The following is an 18,776-nucleotide window of genomic DNA, read 5'->3' as shown; positions in this document are numbered from 1 at the left end:
GGTCAGCAGGCTTGTCCCAGCACACTTGCCTTTGTGCACACATACTGCAAGGCAAGGGCAAGTCTCATGAGACTTCCATCTCCAACTGCACAGGGTTAGGAGTGGGTAACGCCAGCTGGAGGGGGATGGGGAGCAACAAAGTAGTCATAGGCAGGTGTTCAAGCGAGCCAGAAAGAGTGTAAGGCAGGGAAGGGTGGGGCAGGGCCCTGCAACCGCAGTGGTCCATCCCTGCCCCCAAGCCTGAGGGGTCAGTGTTATGATAAGCTCAGCATGTGGGCCCTGCTAGTAGCCCTCAGCCTTGGCTGGAGTTAGGGGTGGTAGTGAGCAGGAGCTCCTGGAGAAAGCTAACCCTGTGACCAGAGTTGGTTATTTTCTATTGGAATAATAGCACAAGGACCATGTGGGGTTACTGGTTATGGAGAGGGGCCTGGAGAGCTGGGTGTGAGGCCCTGCAGTAATGGTGGAATTGCCAAGCTGGGTGTTGGTGCTGACACACTGCTGGAGGGAGGGTCTGCTAGGTGTGGGCTGCAACAGGATTGTCCTGGGCCTTCACTGGCTGCAGCCCCAAGTGTCTGGACCCTGGGGGTCTGCATGTGCTGGATGCACTGCTTGAGGCTCTGTCCACCTCTGACCATAGCTCTGCTGCTGCTGAGCCTGCCCCATGACAGTTCCCTGGGCCAGGCCTCTGCACAAGGCTTCTGTGAGCCTCAGCACTGTGGCTACTGCTGCTTCTGCACTATCAGCCTATTCTTGTTTCCTCCTCTGTCCCACCTTATCTCAGCTTTGATGAAACATCCCGTCCAACACCTAAATATGAATTTCAAGCTCTGATCTTGTGGTTCTCCTGACATTCACGCTTTGGTAAGGGTGCTAAGTATGACAGGTTGTTGTTGTTGTTGTTTTTCGCCACACTGTGTGGTTTGTGGGATCTTAGTTCCCCGACCAGGGACGAAAACCCAGACCTTCACCAGTGAGCGGCAGAGTCCTAACCATTGGATCACCAGGGAATTCCCAGGGGATTTTTAAACCAAATCATCACAAAATTTTTTGAGGTCCCTCCCAGCCAGGTGTGTGCCTAGCTGGGTGCTCAAGAAGTGAAGTGTCAGACTACTGGGGCCCATCATATGGGCCATTTCAGACATTCTCTGGAGTCTTTGGCAGGATTTCCCGGGCTTCATTTTGTTCAACTGTTTCCATGACAACTCCAAACCTGTGACGTCAGAAAGATGATAGGGACTCACATATTCCCAAGAACAGAACTGGGATGGTCCCGAGGGTTCCAGGGCTGAAAAGGAAAAGTCGAAGAGCAAAGGGCCATGTCTATGTTTGTTTCGTGATCCGCGGCAAAGCACCTCCTAAACGTCGGGTCGCCACTACCCTTTCTGGGGACCCGCGGCACGAAGGCGGAAGTGAAGCGCCCGGAAAGGCGCCCTCTGCCCTTTAAATGGAGCTAATAACCCTAGACAGCCCCACCCCCTCCCGCCAAGGAAGGAGATTATTGGCTCTCCTTGACAGTATCGCTCTCCTATTGGTCCATGGGCTAATGCCAACGTGCAGATTGGTCCCAAAGTTTTCTTTCGGTTTCCGGCGTCCCAGCAATGGCGGCTCTGGACTCCTTGTCGCTCTTCACTGGCCTCGGCCTGAGCGAGCAGAAGGCCCGCGAAACGCTCAAGAACACGGTTCTGAGCGCGCAGCTACGCGAGGCGGCGACCCAGGTGCGAACCTAAGTCCCTGGTCCCGGCTGCCGATTGTGCCCCAGCGCAGTGCCGGGTCGGGTCCCAAGCCCAAGCAGCCCACCTTGTCTTGCCCAGGCTTTTCTTACTGGGCGTGGGGCTTATCTCTGACCCCTCTGACCCCAGGCGCAGCAGACTCTGGGCTCCTCCATCGACAAGGCTACCGGGACCCTGCTCTACGGCTTGGCCTCCCGACTCCGGGATCCCCGGCGCCTTTCTTTCCTCGTGAGCTACATAGCCAGTAGGAAGATCCACACTGAGACCCAGCTGAGCGGTGAGACCCCGCCCTGACCTGCGCTTCCAACCCAAACTTCTCTCAGCCCAGACCTCTTTCTGTCCCTTCTGAGAAGTCCCTCGGTGTCGCTCTAGATTACTAGTTCTGCCTTCCCCTCTAAACCCAGGCCCTGGCACTGACAGATGGAGAGGGCCACCTCCGGTGAGACTGACTGAAAGAAACCTAGGTCTGATGAGGAACTTCCCTCAGAACACACGCTTCTTTCCTGAGGCCTCAGAGCTTCTCTAGAGGGGCACGACTTAATTTCCCAGGAGCCAAATTTATTGGGGTTTTCTGGATAGATTAGGGTCCTGTCTTCCTATTTCTTGGAGCTGAGATGCCATAAATTGGTTCGCTCTTCTTTTTCAGCTGCCCTTGAGTATGTGCAGAGTCATCCCTTGGATCCCATCAATACTGAGGATTTCGAGCAGGAATGTGGTGTGGGCGTTGTGGTGACCCCAGAACAGATTGAAGAGGCCGTGAGTCTTTCCCCAGCCATCAGTTGCCTCCTTAGGACTGACCCTGAACAGGAGTGGCTCAACTTTTCCAATCAGGGAGACCCCAGGGTGAGAGTGTGGGTTCCCGGAGCATTTCTGAACCACACCGTTTGGCTTTCTGTAGGTGGAGGCTGCCATAAATCGCCACCGAGCCAAGCTCCTGGTAGAGCGTTACCATTTCAACATGGGGCTGCTGATGGGTGAGCAGGGCCTGGCGCAAGGGACTATGTTCTTCTTGCGGGACATGCCTTTTCTTCTGGGGATGAGTGAGAGGGAGGTGGGAGGAGGAATAGGAGCACCTTAGAAGTGGTCTCGCTCTGGTTTCTGAGGTCAGCCAGGCCCTTTCCTTGGGAAAGCGGGTGGGAAATGCCCTGCTTTGCCTTTTTGCATCTCCTTCTATCCTTGTTTCTAGGAGAGGCTCGGGCTGCACTCAGGTGGGCAGATGGCAAAATGATCAAGCATGAAGTAGACATGCAGGTGGGTGCCTCTTGAGCTGAAGCAGGCAAAGGCCCTGCCAGAATGTCGAGTCCACTGAGGGGTACACGGGGCTGGGAGGGCAAGAGAGCCTATTTCTGTTTTCATGGTGGATAGTAGTGCCTAGGGTAGAGGGAGGAGCACCTGGCGAACAATCAAAGACTCGGGCCCCTGGGTTATGCCTAATTTGGGGTGAGTTGCTTTACTCTGAACCTCAGTTTCCTCATCTTGTAAATAGGGGTGATGTGGCCTACATCTCAGGATGCTGGCAGAGAATCACAGGAGGGTGATGGCTGAGGTAGATGGCTTACCTCGATGCTGGGCCCACAGTTCCTCTGTGTAAATGGCTGTTTGTGTTACCTGAGCCTAATTGGACCCTCAGGAGGGAAAGAGTATTTGAGGCCACAGAAACATGTGAAGAGCAGAGGTGGGATGGGCTAGGTAGGTTTTTCAAGGCGGTGCCGGTAAATAGGCCCAGGAGCCTTTTGGTGGGTGTGTGGGTGGGAGAAGTCGTGGCATCCTGTCCCAGCTCTGACTCTGGTCTCTGCTCAGGTCCTCCATCTTCTGGGTCCCAAGACGGAGACTGATCTGGAGAAGAAGCCCAAGGTGGGACTGAGCGTGGTCTGGGGTCCCTGGGGATGAGATAGGGTAGGGTGAAACTTCAGGTTGGGGAAGGGGGTATCTGAATCCAGTAAGCCTAAGACCTTGACCATCTTTTGAACTTCTCTCAGGTGGCAAAGACTCGGCCAGGAGAGACAGACCGAAGGATAGCAAAGGATGTGGTGGAGAATGGTGAGAGGCTTGAGGCTCCTGTCGTGTTCAGCTCCCTGCTTTCTGGGTTTTCCACCCGGTGGATCTTTACAGCCCCGTCTCCTCAGGCCGTCATTTACTCAAGTCTGTCTTCTGCTGCAAGACTGGAATTTCCGGTGTTTCCTTCCTTTCCTTTACTCCGAAACTAGCCAGAGGCCTGAGGACTCTGGCTGTGTATCTCTTGTTTCTGGGGTTGGAGGAAGAGGGGACTGCTTGGTTCTGTTCTGGTTATAGGATATGGATACTATTGACAGGCACCTCCTTGAGCTGGATGTGATAGCTGTATCCAGAGAATTAAGTTTTCCTTGGTTCTTCTCTGCAGGTGAGGCTGTTGTTCAGACCCTGTCTCTGATGGAGCAGCTCCGAGGCGAGGCACTGAAGTTCCACAAACCTGGTGAGCAGGCAGATTGAAACTCTATGGAGGGCTGGATCTTTTAAATTTTATTGAAGTATAGTTGGTTTATAATGTGTAATTTCTGCTGTACAACAAACCGACTCAGTTATCTATTCTTTTTCACATTCTTTCTCATTGTGGTTTATCACCGGATGTTGAATGTAATTCCTTGTGCTATCCCATAGGACCTTGTTGTTTGGTCATCCTACATATTACAGTTTACATTGCTGATGCCAGACTCCCATTATCTCTCACTCTTTCCCCTCTTCTCCTTTGGAAACCACATGTTTGTTCTCTGTGTCTGTGAGTCTGTTTTATAGGTATGTTCGTTTGTGGTGGTGTTTAGATTCCACATGTAAGTGGTATCATATGGTATTTGTTTTTCTGACTTTCTTCGCTTAGTATGACAGTCTCTTCAAGTCCATCCATGTTGCTGCAAATGACATTATTTCATTCTTTCTGATAGCTGAGTAATATTTCATTGTATCTATGTATCACATTCTCTTGATCCATTCATCTGGCGATGGACATGTAGGCTGTTTCCATGTCTTGGCTATTGAATGTAGCCAAGTTAAGGCTATTAAATGTAACCAAGACAAGGCTATTGAATGCTTTGAGTGTAGTGGTGTGTGTATCTTTTCAAATAATAGTTTTGTCTGGATACATGCCCACGAGTAAGATTGTTGGTTCATATGCAACTCTTTTTAGTTTTTTGAGGAACCGCCATACTATTTTCCATATGGCTTCACCAGTTGACATTCTCAATATTGTAAGAGAGGTTCTTTTTCTTGTGGAGGGCTGGGTCTTAGTAGCAATTCTTATAGCCAGGTCCCTGGGGTTGGAAGCCCTGGGCTGTAGCCTGGTGTCATCAGGCTTGTTCTGGCCCTGGCAGGTGAGAACTACAAGACCCCGGGCTATGTGACCACTCCTCATACCATGGATCTACTGAAGCAGCACCTGGAGATCACTGGAGGACAGGTGAGTGGCAGTATTGGCAGGCGAGCTATGCCATCGTGACTTGCCTGCGGTTTGGGCTGCCTACATGCTACTCCACCTTACCTGTCATGATGGCCTCCCCAGGAAGGGTCATCCTTTAGTGTAGTCTGAGCTCTCACCTGCTTCCTCTGCTCCCATTCCCCTAATCTCAGGTTCGTACCCGGTTCCCGCCAGAGCCCAATGGAATCCTGCACATTGGACATGCCAAAGCAATCAATTTCAATTTTGGCTATGCCAAGGTGAGTGTGTCTGGGGACCTGGCAAGCAGGCTGACCGCTTGCTGCTCCCATGAGCAGGTACCAGAGGGGTGTCTGTCCCTACTTTTCTTGCTGCTCCCATAAAGTGTCCCAGAGCAGAAAGAGGCCTTGAAGGGGATACCTAGAAATGTGTGACAGATACCTCAGAATCCACCCAATTGGGCTCATTGAGAAAAAGATCTTGGTGAGGCAGTAAGTTCAAATTTGGGGAAATTCCCAGTGCCGCTTCTCGGAGTTAGGATGAGACTATGTTGTATCTCACGTTAGTATAAGATGCTTTTTTTAGGGCATTTAGATACAGGAAGGTGAGTGAAAGATATTTTTAATTCTGACATGGGTGAGCTCTGAGAAGCTCCCAGTTTGATGAGCTGGATTGTAGGAGCTGATGATAACAGGAGCTCACAGATACTGCAATTCTCCTAGGCCAACAATGGGATCTGTTTCCTGCGCTTTGATGACACCAACCCTGAGAAAGAGGAAGCAAAGTTCTTCACTGCCATCTACGACATGGTGGCCTGGCTGGGTATGGGCTGGGGAGGGCCTGGGCCGAACTGATTATCCATGGGCCTCTCCCCAGGCCACAGCCTGCCATTGGGTGCTCCTGACTGGTTGCTAATATTGTCCCATTGTCCCCCAGGTTACACCCCTTACAAGGTGACATATGCCTCCGATTATTTTGACCAGCTGTATGCCTGGGCTGTGGAGCTTATCTGCAGGTGAGGCCACGGTATGGAGCCAGACAGGCTGACCAGGGTACAGTCATGCCGGGCATTCACACCCCTTCCTCATAGGGGTCAGGCCTATGTGTGCCACCAGCGAGGAGAGGAGCTCAAAGGCCACAACCCACTGCCCTCACCCTGGAGAGACCGTCCCACAGAGGAGTCGCTGCTGCTCTTTGAGGTGGGGATCTGGGGGTGCAGTTGGGTCTGGGTGGGCCAGAATGCTGGGAATGAGATGCCATTAGGCTGAGTTGCAGCCCGAACCCTTGTTCCCGCTCAGGCAATGCGCAAGGGCAAGTTTGCTGAGGGTGAGGCCACATTGCGGATGAAGCTGGTGATGGAGGATGGCAAGATGGACCCCGTGGCCTACCGCGTCAAGTACACGCCGCACCACCGCACAGGGGACACCTGGTGAGTGTGAGCTCGGGGTGGGCTTGCGCAGTTGTGGGGTGGCAGGTGGGCCGAGGGTCCGGCAGAGTGGGGCTGGATGGTGGGGCCCACTGCCTGTGCCCTGCAGGTGCATCTACCCCACCTACGACTACACGCACTGCCTCTGTGACTCCATCGAGCACATCACCCACTCCCTCTGCACCAAGGAATTCCAGGCCCGGTGAGGGAGCTGGGCCCATGGGGAGGGGAGGGCCCGTGGGATTCCAGCGGCCCTTCCTGCAGTCTGTCCCCGGTTGGAGGTGGCCAGCCCTGACTCTGCCCTCCCACCGCAGACGCTCCTCCTACTTTTGGCTGTGCAACGCGCTGGACGTCTACTGTCCCGTGCAGTGGGAGTACGGCCGCCTCAATCTGCACTATGCTGTCGTCTCCAAGAGGAAGATTCTCCAGCTTGTGGCAGCTGGCGCTGTGCGGTATGTGTGGCTTTTTGGCTTATCGAAGGTTGGCGGCACTAGTAGCATGTGCTCCCAACGGCCTTCTCATCCCCTCCTTGCCCACAGGGATTGGGATGATCCCCGGCTCTTCACGCTCACAGCCTTACGACGCCGGGGCTTTCCGCCCGAGGCCATCAACAACTTCTGTGCTCGGGTATAGCCCAGTGGTTTGGGTGGGCAGCTGGGGGCTGAGCACAGCAGTGTGCGGTCATGGCTGCGACTGAAGCTGACCTTTCCTGCTAGGTGGGAGTGACAGTGGCACAGACCACAATGGAACCACATCTGCTAGAAGCCTGTGTGCGTGATGTGCTGAATGACACGGCCCCTCGGGCCATGGCTGTGCTGGAGCCATTACAGGTGGTCATCACCAATTTTCCTGCTGCCAAGGTAAGTCTCCTTCAAGGTGTGTGTGTGTTGGGGGAGCGGCAGGGGGGCGTGCACCTGGATTTGGGTGTGGGAATCCCAGTGCCTAGTGTGACTCAGACACTTCTGCTCCAGGCCTTGGACATCCAGGTGCCCAACTTCCCAGCTGATGAGACCAAGGGCTTCCATCAGGTTCCCTTTGGATCCAGTGTCTTCATTGAAAGGACGGACTTCAAAGAGGTGAATTGGGGGTGGGATGAAGGGTCCGGTTTGCTCCTGAGCTCAGTCCTGAGGGCCCATCATCCCTTCTTCAAATCAACCTCTGTTAGACATAGGGGTGGAAGAAGCCTCTTGTGCCTGCCTGACCCTTGTAGCCTCTTGTGTTTCTCCACCTTCCTACTTCTAGGAGCCAGAGCCAGGCTATAAGCGCCTGGCATGGGGCCAGCCCGTGGGCCTGAGGCATACAGGCTACGTCATCGAGCTGCAGCATGTTGTCAAGGTGAGAGCCAGCTGCAGGCTTCCTGCTGCAGTGCCTGCTGGGGTGAGGATCTGGTGCAGCCTGCAGTCCTGGTAGTGGGGTCCAAGTCTGATTGCAGGCCCCGTGACTTCCCAGGGCCCCAGTGGCTGTGTGGAAAGTCTCAAGGTGACCTGCAGGCACGCAGATGCTGGTGAAAAGCCCAAGGCATTTATTCACTGGGTATCACAGCCTCTGACATGTGAGATCCGCCTCTACGAGCGACTGTGAGTGAACAGAGCTGGGGTTGGGGCAGGTTATGAGATGGGCATTGCTTGCTGTGGCTGCCCAGCGCAGTCTGACCTTCACTTTGGCTACAGATTTCAGCACAAGAACCCTGAGGATCCTGCTGAGGTGCCTGGTGGATTCTTAAGTGACCTGAACCCGGTAGGCTCATGGGGTATGGGGTGAGGGTGGTGGGCCTCCTTTCTGGCTCGATAGCCACCTGAGTTCTCTGCCCACAGGCCTCGCTACAAGTGGTGGAGGCTGCGTTAGTGGACTGTTCTGTGGCCCTGGCAAAGCCCTTCGACAAGTTCCAATTTGAGCGCCTTGGTTACTTTTCCGTGGATCCAGACAGCAACCAGGGACAGGTGCTTGAATCTACCTTTCCACCACAATGCTGGTGGTAGCCACCACTATGCTGACATTTCCTTGCTTAATCCTCCCCACCTGCAGTGGGATCCATGTTCCACTGAGGAGGAAATAGGCTCAGAGGTTAAGGCTATGCACAACATTTTCTATGAACCCTTCCTTACTTATCCTCAAGGTAGGAGGCTAGCATAGGGATTGTTCTAACTCTTATAAAATGAAGACCCAGAGCCAGCCAGTCCTTTAACCAAAGTCAAAAAGTTGTTGAGAACTAGAGTTCTTTGGCGCTCAGCTCCTCTGGGATGAAGTGAGGGTTGGAGTGGGGTGTCTGGTGAGACTCACCCGGGCCTCCTGGCCTGGTTTGGGCTTGGTGGTCATTCTTGCCCCTCTGTCCTCCAGCTTGTCTTCAACCGAACCGTCACACTGAAGGAGGACCCAGGAAAAGTGTGAACTCCAAGTCCTGTGGACCCACCTCATCCTTTTGGAGGCTAGGGGTACCCAGACTCCATGTCAATAAAGAACAGCTAAATCCCCTGGAGTCTGTGTATTATCTCTCTGCTCTCCTAGCACCCGAGGGCCTTAGAGTCATGCCGTGGGGTGGAGGGAAGGTGTACTGCACACAGAGCAGTACTGACAGCTTTGAAATCACTGGTGCACTTGGTGGTGGTCCAGGGGAGGCCTGGGCCTGACTGGGTATGTTCTGCACCTAGTCTGAGGAAACGGTGGGTCCTGGAGGCTGCTGCACCATTGGAAGCCCTGTGTCAGAGGAACCTAGAAGGTCTGTGTCTGCCTGCATGCCTAGGCAGATGGAGAGGCCTGGCTCCTAGTCCAATCATCCAAAACTGTTGAGCACCTACTATGTGCCAGGCACAGCAGAATGAGGAAGACCTGTGTGGTGGCCTTCTAAGTCCACCATCTAGTTGGGGAGACAGAGGATGATCAGGCATTGTGCAGAAGACGTGGCCCTGGCGCCTGTGTAAGGCTGATCCGGGGTTCCTGATCCAGCCTGAGCCTCAAGACTATTCTCAGGAGGTGCCTCCTGAGGGGAACCCCAAAGGACTAGGGGTTTGCCAGGAAGGAGGAACAAGTGCAAAGGTCCAGAGGCCTTTTTAAGAAAGTATATGGCAGTCTGTTCCCCTCTGGGGCAGTGTGGGCTACTGGTGAGGCCCGCATGTGCCTGCAGCTTTAACACCCTCCACATTTTCCCTGTATACAAACACCAGGCTACCCGAGGCCCGCTTTAAGGTGGACTGGGCTGCGGAAGGTTCAATTAGGATAACAGCAGATGGAGGGTGAGGCGTGGGTCCAGATGCTAGGGGCTCCTGGAGGAGAGTGACCTGGGGCTTCCCAGGTGGGTTGCAGCTGGAGGCGCCGGGCGTAGGTCAGAGGTTGTGCGGGCCACCTTAAGTAAGAGGCCGCTCTCCGCACCGCGTGAGGCTGCGCTAAGGAGGCCTGGGCAGGAGGCAGAAGGGTGCTGAGACTGAGCTTCAAGCCCCGGCCTGCCCCGGCTCCAAGGCTAGGCCGATCTCCGGCCCTGGCTCCGCCCCACATGGAGGGGCGTCTGAGGGCGGGGCGCTCCGCCCTACACCCCAGGCTCTTGCCGCTACTGCAGCCCTACGCTCGGCCTCTCTCCTCAGCAGAAGCGTTCCCTTTAAGTCTGGCCAGGAGGCAGCCTTAACTCTCGCGGGATTCGACGCACCAATTATCGCGAGAGAGGCTTTCGGCACTCATTGGCTGTGAGGGTTGAATGTAAGATGGCGCCCAGGGAGCTGTGAGGGGAAAATCCTGTCGGTCTTGGAGCGGCGACGGCAGAACCGGGGCCCCGAGCGGTGCGGCGGGGCCGGCGGGTAGAACGGCGGCGGTGGCGGCGGCGGCGACGTCGCCGGGTGAGGACTCCAGCGGGGCAGGGATGCAGCGGGGTGCGGGCCTGAGACAGCGGGCCCACCCCACACAACGGCGGGCGGGGGCGGGCGGGCCGCTGCCGCTGGGCCCAGGAGACCTCGGGGCGGCTCCGGAGCCGAGAACGTCCCTGGGCTCGCGCGCCCCCGCCCCCTGGGTGGGGGAGGGGCGGCTCGGGGATTCGGGTGGGCGCGACGCGCGAATGCGCGCTGGTGGGCGCGCGCGGCCGGGCCTGTTTATACGCTCGGGCGCGCGCGCGCTGTGCGGCCCTCCCGGTGCGCGTGGCCGCTGACGTGCGCGTTCCCGGCCCGGATATCTCGGCTCCTGGAGCTGCTGCCCGTGGGCCGCGGCGGCTTCCTGGGGCGCGCGCCCCGAAGTCGAGGGTCGCGGGCAGGCGCGCTCCGTGCTGTTGGGTGGCGGCACCGGTGCGACGGCGCGCAGGACACCCAGCTGTGGGGAGGGGCTGCGGGCGGACGGGCGGCTTGCAGTTTAAAGAAGGTTGTGGGTTGGACCCTTCCAGCTCAGGTGACGTCCCCGGACCGCCGGGGCCTAGGCCTAACGAGAAACCAACCTGCTTTGCGGGCTAGCTTGCGGCCCCGCTCCTCAGCGAAGTGGGCGAGATTGCTGGTACTCTTCAGAATGTGGTGTCCCGAGGCCCATGTGCGGGGTGGGTGCTTGGAGGGTGCTGCCCTGATTCTGAAACCGATCGCTGTTTGTCTGAGGGCAGCGAAACCCCTCGACTTTTCTCACCTTGTTTTGATGCTTTGTGTTGGAGAGGGAAGGCAAATCCTAGAAGGCCCGTCAGTGATACCTGCTTTCTTGTCATTAGAAAGTAATTCTTCATTAAAGCGCAATTCTTACACGTCACCTCTGTGCGCTCCGGAAGGGGATCCGCTTCTGTGGACGCTGTGAAACTACATGAGCTCTAAAATGCCGCTTTAAATCCTGAAATGCAGCCTTTTCCTCTGTGTGGTTGGGAGGGGCTTACTTGTAGTCTGTTAGGTTAAAGGGCCCGCTATTGCTCAGCCAAAAAGTTGCCCAGAACAGAATTGAACAACCCAAGTCAGTGTTTTGCCTTCTTTCGTAATTCCAAAGATCCTCAGCAGAAATTCCTGAAATCTGCCTGGAAAAGTCGCTTTTGATTTCACTTTAGGATTTCAGTCCTTTTCAGCGTTTTCTTTTTTTTAAATCCCTGTACTGTGTTCTGTTTCCAGGGAAAATCTAGGTTTGTCCAGAGAAATACTCTTTTCTAAGTCGGACTATCTGCTAGTTTATGTTTTACAGTCTTGCTTCATTAAATTTAAGGGAAAAGAAGCTAAGAGGAACTAAAATTAGCAATCAAATTTGAAAATGATGGGGGTAGTTTTTCCTAATATACGAGATATTATCTGTAAGAACAAGTTAAAATTTGAAGAGAGGCTGGGGATGGAAGGACTTCTTTGTTCTGTCTTCTTCAGAATGTTACAAGTCTTAAGAACTCAGGACAAGCAGCAGAAATGTATGCATCGTGGTGACTGGTGAGTTAAAATTATTCATATGCTGGGAATATGTGTGCAGTTTTTTTCCTGGTAATATTGAAACATTACAGATCCTGCCAATCATTCTGGGTACTGTCTGCCAGAAACGACTAGGTGCTAGAAAATTGAGTATGTGGGAGAACTGCATCTTTGAATCCAGCCAGTTTGCTGCTTGGACAGTTTTTTCCTCTTAAACTATATCAGTGCAACTTTCAGGCTGTAGCATGACAAGGCATCACCTTTTCTAAGGATCAGAATATTTCAAAGACAAAGCAGCCAAGTTTATCTAGGATACATTTAAAATATTAATATACCATTTAAGCCTACTTTTTCTGAAATTTTTAACCATTACGTTTGAGGTCTGCATTTTAAATTGGTGTCTGTAGATAATACTTTTCCATAAGCTCATTAGCTAAAATTTCCCCATTATAAGATGTCCTACTTCCACTCCTCTGTGATGCATAACTCGTGTATGTCTCCATGAACCTCTGCCTTTCCACAACCCCTTTCCACATGTGTTGCTGTTTTAAAGAAAAGATCAAATAGTGATTGAAGTTTCATGTAAATTTGAATTGCTCCAAAAGGTAACCAAAGTTACCAAAGTTAGGGGCTTTGGGTGTGGCTGTCCTCCATCATGATAACTTCAGAATCAGTGATTTCTTCCTTCAGGCTTGCATGCCTTCTTTAAGTTGAATCAAATACTAGTTTGTCTTTGATGTGCCATGCATCTTGCTTGTATACTTTTTAAATGGCCAGCCTCTCTCTGTAATGATCTTTTATTTCTTTGCTTCAGAATGAAATGTTAGGTGAACTCCTGTTCTTTTCAATTTCATTATCGGTAGTTGCCCTGCATTTTGTTCCAGATGTTTTAAGTCCAGGCTTCACTTAAATGCTTAGCTAGTTTTTTCCTGTCACATTGCATTGTGACTTCTAATTGTAAGTGCATGAAGAAATGATAATTAACCCCTTGCTTTGCTGAAAAGGGGACAAGAATGGTCCTTTGCTGTCACACTTTAGGCTAGTGCACAACTGTATGTAGAGCTGTTAGGCTCTGTCAGAAAGCTCTTTTTTTTGCACGTGTATGTGAAATATCTTTCTATACATATTAATTCAGTTGGTCTGTGTACAATCTAGTGAAAAATTTTAAAGTGAACCACTGTGTAACTAGCACCTCTTCAAGAGATAGAGTAATGCCGGCACTGTTGAACCTTGCATGAGTCCCTTCTGGGTTATAGCTTCTCAGTCCCTAGAGACAGTTACTATTCTGACTTCTGTGATAATCATATTCTTTGTTTTTCTTTTTACTACCTTTGTATCCCTCGACAACATAGTTTTATTTAATTTTGAATTTTATAGAAATGGAATCATGCTGTTTTGTATCTTTTAGCATTGTGCTTGTGCTTTGTGTCTGTCAGCATTGTGTGCAGCTGTAGTTCATTCATTCTCATTTCTGTGTAGTAGTCTGCTGTTTGAACAAACCATAATTTATTCATTCTGTTATTGATAGACATGTAGATTCCCTTCAGTTTGGGGCTGTTAACAATGCTGTTATGAACATTCTTGTTTATGTGCCTTTGTATGGGTGTCTGTCATGTACGTGTAGGGATAGAATTGCTGGGTCATGTTTTCAGCCTCACTTAGATAAGGCAAACAGTTGTGCCAGTTTGCATCTCATCAGTCGTTGGTAGGAATGTGAATTTAAGTTCCAGGTTGAAAGTGTGTTGTCCAAAACTAGATCCATAGTGAAAATACCCCTAAATGAGGAGTTTCTCTGTCTAGTGAATGTCCTAATGGGCTAATTTCTATCACAAACACTATGGTGGATTGATATCTTTAAGAATAGAACAGTGTCTCCCAATTTCCTTCTTTGAAATGATTCCTTAGTTGTTAATTAGGACAAATGTGACTGTGACTCTTGACTCCTTAAAATGGAAATTGATTTTTTTTTCCCTTTGGAATGTGTTCTTCAAACCAGAACTAAGCTGTCAGGATCCATTGCTAGTAGATGTGAGCCTTGAGAGGGGGCCCAGAAGCATGATCATTGGGTAAATAGGAAGAGGCAGGGCTCTGAGGCAGCTCTGAGCATCTTAGTTGATCGCATATTCAGGACCCACTCTGCAGAGCTGCAGAGGGGAGTCAGGAAGAGCTATCAGATTTGAAGTCACTCAAGAAGGGGTGATTCCCCTGAGCACGTAGGCCTTTCCGTGGTCCCTAAATAGGAAAACAAAAACAAAAACACCAGCAAACAGGAATGTAGAATTGTTGCTTTGGAGTGACTTTTTCCTCTTGTGGACTAGAGGTAAAGTAATTGGAATAATGGTAACTGTGGTATACTGAGGACCTGCTCTTAGTTCTTGTAGAAGGAAGTACAGGGGAAATAACCCATAAAAATATGTGTGGTTATAGGGAAAATTTCCTGGGTCTGTTGGTGGGGGGTTGGTTCATCTGTTTATTGTTTTGCAAAGCAGGTGTACTTAAAGTATTCATTCAGAAGCAAATACTTAGTTACAGACTACCTCAAAGAGCTGCAGAGTGTTTCCCCCTTCATTTCTGACTTCCAAAAATTGAGAGTACTCAACTATCCCTCCAGCCTCATGTTTTTCAGAAGTATTTTAATCAGTTTATTTATTGCTCCTCACTAAGTCTTTCCCTTGAAGCTAATTAAGAATCTTGTTTCTCTGGGAGTTATAAATTGTAGTTTCATTAAGTTTATCCATTTTTCTTTCTTTGTTACCACGGCTCAGCCTTGTGTATCTTGTGAGCAACATCTTGAAGCTAACAGTCTTCATTATTATGCAGACTTCTGTAGCTTGTAGGTTTTGTCTTTCAGAGTTCCAGATTTTGAGAGGGAAAAAAAAATCTATGATCAACCAAAATTGTTTGTGTGTCTCTTACTGTGGTATAACCACTGTACAAAGAACATTATTTTTTTTAACTGCTTTTTTGATTTAATACAAGTTGTGGAAAATGCAGGAGTGTATTAAACAGGAAGAAATTTAAGTCCTCCGTTATTCCACACCACCCAGGCATAGCTGCTGTTATGCCAGTTTTTCTTCTTAGGTATATAATTAAGCCATACCAGGATATATAAATACAATTGTATGAGCCTTCTTTTTCACACATAATGTACTTTCTGTGTCATTAAATTTTTTTAGTTTGAAACCACACATTTTGGTTGTGGGAAAGTAGATCTTGTAGGTATTAACATGCTTTAAAAAAAAATTTTTAAGTTACTATGTTACGGAAAGATCTGCTGAATCAACAAAAAGCTTGGAAACAAACAGACCTTCTTTATATGAATTTGGTGTATAATCAGAGTGGCATTTTAAATCATTGGGCAAAGAAATTTCAGTAATTCAGTAAATGATACAGGGACAAGTTGTTGGGTCTTTGAAAAAAATAAACTTAGAGTTTTACCTCAGAATGCAAAAGAAATTCTGAATGAATCAAAGCATTTGATAAAAGATATCGTATAAATTAAAAAATTGTGGGTGAATAAGTTCATGGTAAAGGTGGACTTTTTCTGAGCATAAAAACAAAGAAATATCACTGCTATTGAGAATTTCTTTAATCTGTCTCAGCGTTGTGTTTAATCACTGTCTGGTCTCAAATATTTAAATGTATTTCTGAAGCCTTTTTCTCCATCCCCTCTAAGCAGTACTTTTGTATCAGGTCAAATGCTGACTTAGTGTACTTTCATTATTGGGATGTGTTGTTGGTCTGGTAGATAATGCCAAGTGAGCAGGTTAAAAGGACAAGAAATGAAGCCTTGTGTATAAATGAGCAGATTGAAATGTTGTTTCAAATTGGCCTTTTCCATTATATAATTTTTAAGTTCTGCATCGAATCCATTATTTGTTAATATTCTTTAGCTTCCTCTGATTTAGTGGTTCTCACATGATTCTGTGGACTTGTATAGCCAGTGAAGAACTTGCTGGGAGCTTAGTGGAAGGAAAAAGCAATGGGAATTGGAAGTAATGGCTTCTGCTTAGAGCCAACGATAGACTCTAAGCTTGAAGCACTGCAGAAGGTTTTATACTTGAGAGTCTCAGCTACTTAAAATACATGGCTGGCTATAAACGAAAAGGTGATTTTGTCATAGGATTTCAAATATTTTCATAAGAACAGAGAAGAATATAATGAACTTGTGTATAAACCTTTATCAACATTTTCTAAGTTTTATAGAATTTTTCCTAATTAAAACTGTTGGTGTTTTCTTTTTTTTGATGGAAGCTTAAGGAATGAATTTTGAGGCTTTATAGCAGATACTCTTCCAAGGTTTTATCCCATTCTTTCTAAGAGATGAGTGTTTTATTTGCTGTCCTGCTCAGGGAATAAATTTATATTTGGACTGTTCTTGTGGTGAAACTGATCGTGACAAAAACTAAAATACGGCTAGCAGGGGTTAGTGAGAGGAAGATGTTTTACATGCCCTAAACTTACCTTTCCTAGAGGATAGATGAGTGTTTAAAATTCATAGATCAGGAAGCAGAGGTCATAGCATACGTAGCTGGTTTTACTTTTCGTTTCATACCTTCCTATACGATTTGAGCAGTTTTCCTAAAAACAACAGGTGTATTACTTTCACCCTCCCCCCTAAAGCGTCTGCGTGCATTGCAGGAGACTGGGTTCGATCCCTGGGTCGGGAAGATAGCCTGGAGAAGGAAATGGCAACCCACTCCGGTACTTTTGCCTGGAAAATCCATGGACAGAGAAGCCTGGCGTGCTGCAGTCCATGGGGTCACAGAGAGTCGGTCAGGACTGAGCGACTTCACTTTCCTTTTCAAAAAAACAAAGACAAAAAATAGGAAACAAAACCAGGTGGAATTCTACACTGAAAACTGAAGAAAGCTTGATTCTGGGAAGAAGAGTTGGTATAATTCTGCTTGTACGTATTGTCAGACTTCAGAGGAGGTTTAAGGAGGTTTAAGCCTCCTTGATTCCTGAAACTTGAAAGAGTGAAGGGAAACAAGGTCACTCAGAAAAGTTTGTGGACTACCTTTACCAAGCAGTCTTTGTGTGGAGGGTTTCCGATTCTGTAAAGGTGACTTACTGTGTTTCTTTCTGCTTGTTCATACTTACCTTCTCCCAGATTTGAAGCAGGAAAGTTGTTTTTTTTTTTTGAATGATTCTCTATACTTCTTAAAAAATTGCTTTGGTACAATAGCTACCATTCTAGCACAGACAGTCTTTACATTTCAAGCCATCTCTTTAAGTATTTTACATGAATACAATTAATTATTGAAAAAAATGAATTTGGAGAAGTGTAAATTTCACTTGCCCCTGCTGGTCTTCTGTAATGGAGGTGAAAAACTGAAATATGTACCAGCATAGTAAAGAACTGGTAAATGGTGGTTCACACAATTCTCTCCTTTATTCCTTTTTGAGCAGAAGGTTGTATGTAATTGAGTATTAGGGTCACATACTGTGAACTTTGTAATGTTATTAGATCTATATTATGAGAGAGGCTTCCTTAGGAAGGAAGTTTCAGTTACGATGCTCTTATCAGAGGGAAGCTTTGACACAGTCTGTGCCAGTGTGGTTAGTGACTGTGGGTCACCTATGCTGGAGTGGCCTGCTCTGAGTATGAAGTGCTTGGCCTTGAGTGCGTGCATGCTGTTGCTTTAGTTGGGTCTGATGCCCTGCCACCCAACGGACGGTAGTCTTCCAGGTTCCTCTGTCCATGGGATACTCCAGGCAGAAGTACTGGAATGGGTTGCCATGCCCCCCTCCAAGGGATCTTGGCAACCCAGGGATCAAACCCATGTTTCTTAAGTCTCCTGCACTGGCAGGAGGTTCTTTACTGCTGTACCACCTGGGAAACCCTGATGCTGCCCCTGTTTTATGTGCCATGGGTGTTATTGGTAGCTTAATCTTGAAGTCTCATAGCAGACCTCCTAATTATCTGTTCTGGGAAAGATAACTGAGAGTCTCTGCAGCAGAGAGAAGGGAGACCTGGGCAGGAGAGGTGGTTAGAAGAGATGAGAAAGGGACAAAGAGGACTTAAATTTCACAAGATAAGAGGCCATCAGCAACAGCTTCACCTTTCACTCTGCTGACCTGTACTTGGCATTTTCTGTACTCTGTTGTGCTTGGGGTTTCCTGACTCCCGTGTGGAGGCTTCCCTGAGAGTAGTGGTCTAGGCCTTTTAGACAGGACGAGGTATACATAGTATGCTTTATTTACAGAGAAATATATTTGCAATGTATTATGGACCTCATAATAAAAGATTTGTTGCTGAGATCTGTTCTGTTTGCAAGTACCTGAATATAATTTGTATACTATACTTAAACAGCATCCCACAGAAGTACTACCAGTGTCAGGAAATTAATAGCAGTATGGATCATATTTTCCCTTTGGTCTCTTGCCCTGGATGTATAGTTTTTTTTTTCCCCTTCAAGGTATAGATTAACCATTTACTAGGGGAAAGCATAACATTTTATTATTGTAAGTTATACATGTTACAGAAACAAAGAGTCATAATCCTTGTTCCACATTGAATTCCAGATGCAACGGATAAGTACCTACATGTGTCAGCCATTCAGAGAGGACCAGGATACAGTCTTGTCTACTAGAGTTTAGAGCCAGTGGAAGATAATAATGAGAGGATCACTCACCCACTTTGTGTCTCTTAACAGAAGACAGCATCTGGGCAGTGAAAGACTGATATTTCTATGCTGATGGCTCAAGGGAGCAAATCACTTTTCTAGACATTGAGATTGACCGAGAGTCTTCTTTTGGGCAAAGAGACTCACTTAGTTTATGTTACTTTGATATCCTTTCATTGCTTTTGTTTCGGAGGTGGTAGTGGTCACGAGAGAATGGTATGAAAGCAGCAGTACAGGACACTCAGCATTCAT

The 18,776-nt window shown here is 48.8% G+C and overlaps 2 protein-coding genes across 2 annotated transcripts in view; both read left to right on the top strand.

Moving 5' to 3' along the window:
- The first annotated feature begins 1,590 nt into the window (after positions 1-1,590).
- On the top strand, positions 1,591-9,037 carry QARS1 (glutaminyl-tRNA synthetase 1). Its single transcript, XM_052636168.1, has 24 exons — positions 1,591-1,715; positions 1,860-2,007; positions 2,377-2,486; positions 2,629-2,704; positions 2,917-2,981; positions 3,531-3,584; positions 3,710-3,770; positions 4,111-4,182; positions 5,075-5,160; positions 5,331-5,417; positions 5,859-5,958; positions 6,073-6,151; positions 6,227-6,335; positions 6,435-6,565; positions 6,672-6,764; positions 6,877-7,014; positions 7,102-7,189; positions 7,279-7,422; positions 7,534-7,638; positions 7,805-7,897; positions 8,012-8,139; positions 8,233-8,299; positions 8,377-8,502; positions 8,900-9,037. Exons 1-24 carry the CDS (start codon positions 1,599-1,601, stop codon positions 8,948-8,950), a joined length of 2,328 nt encoding a protein of 775 aa, XP_052492128.1. The 5' UTR covers positions 1,591-1,598; the 3' UTR covers positions 8,951-9,037.
- A 1,211-nt stretch (positions 9,038-10,248) lies between these two features.
- Positions 10,249-18,776, top strand: part of QRICH1 (glutamine rich 1) — a 42,385-nt gene continuing 33,857 nt past the window's right edge. Inside the window, exon 1 of the mRNA XM_052645152.1 lies at positions 10,249-10,386. The gene's annotated coding sequence lies outside the window, so the exon portion shown is untranslated. The remainder of the gene's footprint in view (positions 10,387-18,776) is intronic.

Source organism: Budorcas taxicolor, chromosome 1, assembly GCF_023091745.1.
Source record: "Budorcas taxicolor isolate Tak-1 chromosome 1, Takin1.1, whole genome shotgun sequence".
Classification (NCBI taxonomy): domain Eukaryota; kingdom Metazoa; phylum Chordata; class Mammalia; order Artiodactyla; family Bovidae; genus Budorcas; species Budorcas taxicolor.
The sequence above is the reverse complement of the archived record's forward strand: the minus strand, read 5'-3'. Positions and strand labels throughout refer to the sequence as shown.

Bases quoted from the DNA above. Each gene is read 5' to 3' on its own strand.
- QARS1 (XM_052636168.1), top strand. From the start codon at position 1,599: ATGGCGGCTCTGGACTCCTTGTCGCTCTTCACTGGCCTCGGCCTGAGC. The intron at 2,982-3,530 runs GTGGGTGCCTCT...GTCTCTGCTCAG, and splicing joins AGCATGAAGTAGACATGCAG to GTCCTCCATCTTCTGGGTCC. The intron at 4,183-5,074 runs GTGAGCAGGCAG...TGGCCCTGGCAG, and splicing joins ACTGAAGTTCCACAAACCTG to GTGAGAACTACAAGACCCCG.